At 38.5% G+C, this 7,963-nt stretch overlaps 1 protein-coding gene across 1 annotated transcript; it reads left to right on the forward strand.

The window, feature by feature from the left end:
• The first annotated feature begins 358 nt into the window (after nt 1-358).
• On the forward strand, nt 359-1,489 carry LOC141909243 (C5a anaphylatoxin chemotactic receptor 1-like). The gene has a single exon (XM_074799633.1). It carries the CDS (start codon nt 359-361, stop codon nt 1,487-1,489), a length of 1,131 nt encoding a protein of 376 aa, XP_074655734.1.
• Nucleotides 1,490-7,963: the final 6,474 nt, after the last annotated feature.

The raw sequence follows: 7,963 nt of genomic DNA on the forward strand, positions 1-7,963 counted from the left end.
TTTACTAGGAGTAAACTCCTGCGTGGACTAGTCTCTCTTGTAAGTAGCAAATTCTTAAAAATTCAGAAAATATTCAGTACTTTGTCGAAATTCTTAATTTTTCGCGTCGAAATGCGATATTTTTCGAGCAGCGTGTAAGTTGTAATTTCATTGCAATAGAATTATAACGCATTCTTTATGAATTCAAAACTCGCTTTAAAAAAGAAAGAGGAAATAGATTTCGAAATGTTTCTTTAAAAGTTTATTCATCTTTTCGGCTGTATATGCTAACATTACAGTTGTACAACTGTTACAACTAAAAATACTAAAGCGTCTTATATTATTCGGTTTAGGGCGATCAACTCGTGAAGTTTACATCATGTCTAACGTAAGCGCAGCGCAGATGACACCGACCACAGCGTCCTCAATATCAACTGAATTATTCACAACCGCCAATAAAATCATCGCCGTGACCGGTATCAACAACAGCGATACCGAAGGCGCTGCTGTAGATCCGTACATGTACCGACCATTCTGGATACAGTTCATCGAAACATTCCCTTTACAACCTCTATCGTATTGGAGTCGTCTGCTATTCTGTATCGGGTACGGGCTGCTTTTCTGTTTCGGATTTCCCGGTAATATCGTATCGTTTATCGTGATGTTAACCGCTAAAATGCGGAACTTCTCGTACACGCATTATCTAGCAGCGCTAGCAGTTTACGACTTCATGTCGTTGACCGCGCCTCTGATGGGCTGGATCAATCTCATTAACGTCAGTTTGGACCGGCCTATTATCAGATTTCTCACTCCGGGTTGTAAAGTTATTAACTTCTACATGTATATCGGTAACGCCGGTAGTTTCAGCACGATTACGATCGTGTCGATCGAGCGATTCATCGCGGTTTGTGTCCCGTTCGCCGCTCAGAGAGTGTGTAAACCGCGCGTAGCTCGATATGTCATTCTCGGTCAGTTCCTGATGCTGATCGCGTTCACCGTCGAAAACCTTTTCACGACCAGTTTCGCAGAAGGCATCGGCTGTTACTACACAGAATCGGCAAATCGTATCCACACGATTTTAGCCGTCGGTATATTCACGATCGGAACTAGCATTGTCGTTTTTACGTTGAATACGGTTACGGTTATTCGTTTGTTACGTCAACGTAAAATCTCGTCCAACAAATCCGGCAGTCGCGGCGTCCAGAGAATCACCGTCATGTTGATGGTCGTGAGTTTTGCCTTCGTGGCTCTACTCTTCCCGACGAATCTCCTGATTTTGACGGGCAGCTTGAATCCGGCTCTGGCCGCTCAGTTGATGGCTTATCAAGATCTACTCAAGTTCTTGTACATCATAAATAACGTCATCAATTTCTATTTGTATATCATTTGCGGTCGTGACGTCAGAAACGCGGCTATTGATTTGTTCAGATGTGATTCAGCAAATCTGAGCGGATCTTCATCGTCGTCAAAATCTGCGTCGCATCCTAACAACGCAGCAAATACAACTTAGAACCAAGCTGACTGCGAACATTAACAGGGCCGGCGGAAGCAATTTGGGATAGGTATACGACCAGAAGATCTGTGTAGCTTTTTTTCAAAAGGTCGGAAGCGTCACTAGTCGGGTGTAGGAGTTTGGGCCCTCACCGAGAAAAACTTTCCCTCATCCAGCATTTGGACCATACATTTCCGCCGGTGTTGGCGATAATTTCTATTTGACTGATGAATTGAAATAACGAGAATTTGGGTGGAACTCATTTGGGAAATTATTGGTCCAAACAAGGTCGGTGGGTCGTACCGGTTCCGCCTGCCCGGAAATAGAACTGTTGCAACCGGTGTCGCAGGCAGTCGCAAGGGGGCACGTAGGTCAACGGGTATTCACGTTAACCCGAAGACGCCTGACAGAATATTAAGGGTCTAAATACATCACATGAAAAATAAAACTGTTTGTTCCTCTATACATGTATATTTGTTATAACTACCTCTACGGATAATGTTGATATCAATTTACAGTCTATGTAACATGTACGTATATATATTAAGAAACATACGTTTCACATATAGTATACTTTGAATAACTGGGAGACAGTGCTCAAATTTTCACTGATATCCGACCACAGTTTTTCCACAAAAGGATTGGTAATCCTTGCGAAACGTTGTTATCATTTCAATGGTTAAATATGTTGTAATTTGAATAGTAAAATGTTGTTCTGATTTGTAAATGGATTAAACTATTCTGTGATTATAATGTGATACACTTTCGTCAATAAACTTTTGAGGCTAAATCTCTCAGGTCAGTTTTGAAATTTTCGCCTTCCAGGATCCAGATCCAAAGCTGACGACCCATGTATTGAATTGATTGTTTAGTTTCAAAATCGGAGGATTTTCACATGCCTACAAAAAATTTGTCACAACGAATTTCAAATCTGTATTACTATAAGTTTTATTCGATTTCAGAAATAGATTTTCTTATTGTCATGTCGAATGACTTCCGTACTGTTATGCGAAAAGGGACTAGAAATCCATGAGTTACGATAATGTTTCCTTGAGCGATAGTGACTTATTCAATGTTTCATTCGGGAATACTAAAGTGGTTGATCTGTAGTCGGTTTGTAGGCCATAATATTTGAATACATTGTTTGAATAGCTGATTGCAGTAGTTCTAGTTTTTCAATGTGAACTCCGTGTCCCGCTTAGACTGGTTCCACTTGCAGAACTCGCTAGGCGGAATCATACTTGCGCTACTCGAACTCACGTATACTCGTACTCGATATCTCGATGCTGTTCAATTCATGATTTTCCTCCCGATGAGATTAAGCACGTGGGCATAACAAATCCTGTTCTTCACTTGTAACTAACTATTTCAAAAAATTAACTAAGACATTTTTCAACATCAATTTCATTCCAACAAAGCTTCCTATCACACACGTTAGAGTTTATTTCGTGTAAAAGATGGCGACCGTGTGGCGAGGAATTTCCGAAGGGAAATATTTGAGGAAATAGTGGGAGGAAGATTCACTCTCCGCCGTTCGCTGTGGTTTATAGTTAGTGTGTCCGTACACGAGCTCAATCAGCTGTGCTCTAAAGCGTGGCCGGTCTCGTCAATACAGCGGTAATTTAACGGTGATTTCACGATTGGATAAGCATGGTCACTCTCTATTGTAGTAATAGGTGAATTGTTTAAAGTTTTAAATTGCTCTGGACTCTCAAACAGTGACAATGACTTGTTTGAAAGGTTCGGTGATTGTTTTGTTGGCGATTTCGTCGTTGAATTTTGCGCCATCAACTCGTGGAGCCGAGCTCAGCATCCCCAACTCACCGGTCAGTATCTATTTCTAACAGCTTATTAATCAATATTCGGATTCAAAAGTTTGTTAACCAATTATCAAAAAAATTAGCGTTTTAACTCTATTTTTCAAAATTCACATTTTCATACACTTAATCGTTCAGTCCAAAAGTTTTAAAAAAATTAATTTTTCCAAAAAATTAATCATTCAGGGTATTAATTAGCAGTCAGTAATAATTAAATGAAACATTTTTGCAAGTCAAGCCTAAATTTCTAGCTCTCATAATTTTCTTAATTTTAGAATCTATTCGATTATATTATAATTGATAATTAAGTTTAATTACTAGTTTGTATTAAATCTTTATAGTATTAAGTCTTTTAGTCGTACTTAGATCTTTTTTCCTTAATTTCAAAACCTTCTGAATAAGTTTATGATTGAATTATTGTTTATTCGGCGATAGGCCTAAACCTATTTTCTGTTGTTTTTTAACAAAAATCCGTAACTATTTATTTTGATTCGGATTGTAATCAGAGATGGTCTAAACACCAATATTCCAGGAAAGTTGTTACCCAAATAGAAAACCGTGTGGTCGATATTTGATAAAGGGTCACGGCTATTGATGATAGTGTCTGGAATTTTTAAACTTTGACCCGAAACTGCAGAATCTTTGGTGATGTGTGTCTCAGTCAACAGGTTACGAGTTCACATCCTATAGTTTAGGCGATGGTGAATATTTTTTGTTGTCGAAACTAGGCCGGTCTGTTCGAGACAACCTGAGAGCTATCAAAATAAAGACCCCAGGGCTTTATTATGTATGTCCTCGCACCGGAAAGACTTGATTGTTATAAATTAGGTGACTCAACCCGGAGGAAACAACAAAACACTCTTTTGAGAAAAAAACAAACCGTAGAAGCCAGAGTTTTCTTTGAGATCAAAAGTGACCTAGACTTTGAAAGTTTTGAGACGTGTTCGAAATAAGATATTTTATGATGAAACAAGGTTTATTGATAAAAAGTCAACGACACATGAAAGAATGTATGATGATTAATTGCTATCGACCAAAAATTACCTTGCGTCGATTTTAAGAATCCTTTTATTCGTGATGAACAAACGAATTGATTTTGATGTAGGTTAAGAGTCTTTAGAATCACTATTCTGCAGGTGGTCTTCAGATCCTGCTCATTCATATAAAATAATGTTATTTCAATGTTACAATACTAGGGCAGTGCGCTACTGTATATTGTAGCTACTACTAGCATTAGAAAAAACCACAGAATCCTCTAAAGATTACGTTTTGAATAGCATTGATTTTTTTTTCATGTTTTTATTAAAATACACTGAAACTTGGATAAGTCGTCACAGTGCTTAAGTTATCAATATTTTTTCAGTCCCAATCTGTATTTCTATGTACTTTCTATGGAGTGTTAGGTCGTCATTTAGATAAGTCATCGCATTACTGAAGTTTGAGTCAACGTCACGACTGTGTTGCAAATTGAGGGCCCAATTGTGAACTTTCACAAAATATCAGTTCGTTTACAATAAAAAGTTGCTTCCGTAGTTTTGAGACTTCATTCTAAAAAAATCAACAACCTTCTATTAGGTCTGGCATGTGGTCTACGTACCCCAGGGGCGGATCCAGGGGCAAGTTGTGACCATGTTGACCAATATTAAGGGCATATATTCTTAATTTAGGGCGGAAAGTCATATCAGCAGAATTTTTGAAATTTTACTATCATTTTAGAGCTTTCTGAGCATCTCTGAGAGGCATTTAGTCAAGAAACATAGGTTATATATTTAGAAAAAATATCTATTGTGTATCTCGGGTGGTAACAACGGCAAATTATGATACAGAGAGAAAAAGTAAAAAGGCATTAAAGAATTGACACGGTCGATATGGTCTAAATCCGCCCCTGTACCCTGGCTTTGACTGAGATTAAGAATTAACTCAAAACACAATGAATACAACAGGTGTTGTTGATTCTTTTTAGATCAGTCCCTATTTAGTGTCTTTATGATTGATGTTTGATTTTCTGTGTATCTAGTATTTATTCAGTATTTATCGATAACGCAGTCGTCTGCTACTGTTTCTCATACTCTCCGAATGCTTTTCTAACCCAGATATCGTAAGGGTTTTTTTTTCAGTTTAGGAAGTGGCTTTTGAAAAATTTTTAAAACAAAAAAGTACATAGTGTGTGTATGCCATTTTGTATACTAGCAATAAACCCCAAGTTCCGTAGTTGATTGAAGAGCAGTAATAAGTTGATTCAGGGTCGCTACTTATTTGGAAATCAAGGAGAAGTGATGGAAATTTCCTTCTTTTTAAGAATGTCAGGAAATTTTGTAAAAAAAGTCAGGGAAATTTGTTGCAGTAGTTTCGAAATGAAAGTTATGTTTTAAGTCTAGAGTCTTGTTATAATTACGAACTGTGATTTGACTTGGTTCTTTACGTCGGGCCCGATCTGGGCTCAGTATAGGTCTATTATAAATCTTAATGTTGACTGTGACCTAAAGATCAGATCCAAGCAGGTGTAGTGGATTGATAATTGCCACCAAATCAGACAAGAAATCAAATCAAATCTACCAATCAAATAAATCCCTATTTTAAGATAAAAAAGATCAGATAAGATAAGATCTATCCTATTTTGATGTCAGTTGTTGGTGGCATGTTGTTTTTGACCTGCGCGATAGTATAGGCTAGGGTTGACTTAGTGGGTGGATGATTACTGAATGTTTAGTCTGTTCTCTGCTGTACGTTCAAACCACATGTTATTTCCGATTCTAGAATAATAGCACCGTACACACCAAGTTGCGGAAATATTTTTGCTGACATGATTTTTTTCCAGCCCTGATCGCCTGAATGAGAGCCGGTTTAAAATAGATACTAGCATCACAAGGTCCCCAGCTGTATATTGTATCAGTTGTTTCAATTCGATTAAAGATGTTTTACTAACAAACTACAGAACTACAGGTGTTCCAAGAAGCTGGCCTTCAGACTTACTACAGTAATCATCCGGAGGACCCTGAAACCGGGTCAAGAATTGCATCTTGTCAACAACCAACTTAAAACTATCCTGTTCTAGTTGCTCAAAATTTGTAAACCGACTTCTTGATTTTGAGTATTCATTTTTTTAAAATTTATGTACAATTGTACAATACTTGGAATCATAAAATGTTCACACGGAATTCACTTAATTCGTATTTTTCAATCCGGATTTTCACTTAATTCAGATGAAATATTTCGTCCATTGAACATGGAATTTAACCTGTAAATTATTATACATAATTCTGATTTTACTCTTGGAAGAGTTGGAAGAGATGCAGTCCCTAATTATCTGAATTCGGCGAGATGTATTCTCGAGGGAATATTTCAGGGGATGTAAAGTTTTTGAGTCGTGTCACGTTGTTCTCTTACAGCCACACCCCTTGCCAGCACCGGAATCGGAAGGTTTAGAAGGACTCACCACGTTGCAGGACGATGAAGATTTTGCTGCATCCGGTGAATCTGGAGATGGAGGAAGCGGCGATGATAAAAGGAGATCGGAGGATCTTACTAATCCTGAATTCCCAGGTAAACACTGCGCACGCAGACAGACTGGCCGTGTCTCTTCTCGGAGTTTCCCCGAGGTCTCTTACACCAGTAGTAGTTAGATGTGAAGTTATTTTGATTCTTACCAAACTTGTCCTCAACTGAAACTTGTATGGGTTTGGAAGGTTAAGTACTAATGATGTGGTTAGCGGTGTAAAAATCCCCTCGGTAAAAATGCTGTTGATGTTTTAGATGTTTTGAGGCTGTGAATTAATTGAACAGTTGCTGTTATTTGCCAGCCGAGGAGAGGCGGTCTGTTAAAGCAATCAGTTTCACTCAGAACTATTTTCTAAATTTTCCAGTTAATGAAAAACTGATTGACATTCTCTATTAGCTATGAAATGTATAGAGTATATACGTGGGTAGTGGAGGTGTTTGGTTTAGACAGTTCAAACAGAGGGTTGAAAACAATAACAATAACCTCCTGTGATTAATGACCTACAGCCAGTTTCACACCTACTACATTCCCACTAAATATTATCGGAAGTAATTACTTCCCCAAGGTCCATTTTCACAAAGCAAAATTATATGTGCAAGGATCCAGTCCCACAGTTCTGGATCCAGTTCCACCGTTCAGGAGCCAGTTCTACAGTTCTGGAGCCAGTCCCACAGTTCTGGATCCAGTTCCACCGTTCAGGAGCCAGTTCTACAGTTCTGGAGCCAGTCCCACAGTTCTGGAGCCAGTCCCACAGTTCTGGATCCAGTTCCACAGTTCTGGAGCAAGTTCCATGGTTCAGGAACCAGTTCCATGGTTCAGGAGCCAGTCCCACAGTCCTGGAGTCAGTCCCACAGTTCTGGATCCAGTTCCACAGTTCAGGACCCAGTTCCACAATTCTCATCCCAGCTTCATGGTTCAGGACTCAGTTCCACAGTTCAAGGCCCAGTTTCACAATTCTGAGGTCAGTTCCATTGTTCAGGAGCCAGTTCCGCAGTTTCAATCTGATCTGATCTCTAGTATAGAGTTAAACTATGTAACTGGATCCTGAATTACATTTGACTTGTAAGAGGTTAAACAAACGTAGAACTGGTCCTTGTCCACTAATAATTATCATTTAGGCCTACAATAAATCTTTTCAAATTGATAAATATCTAAATTTTTTTTCCAGAGTTTTAT

Source organism: Tubulanus polymorphus, chromosome 7 (assembly GCF_964204645.1).
Source record: "Tubulanus polymorphus chromosome 7, tnTubPoly1.2, whole genome shotgun sequence".
NCBI lineage: Eukaryota > Metazoa > Nemertea > Palaeonemertea > Tubulaniformes > Tubulanidae > Tubulanus > Tubulanus polymorphus.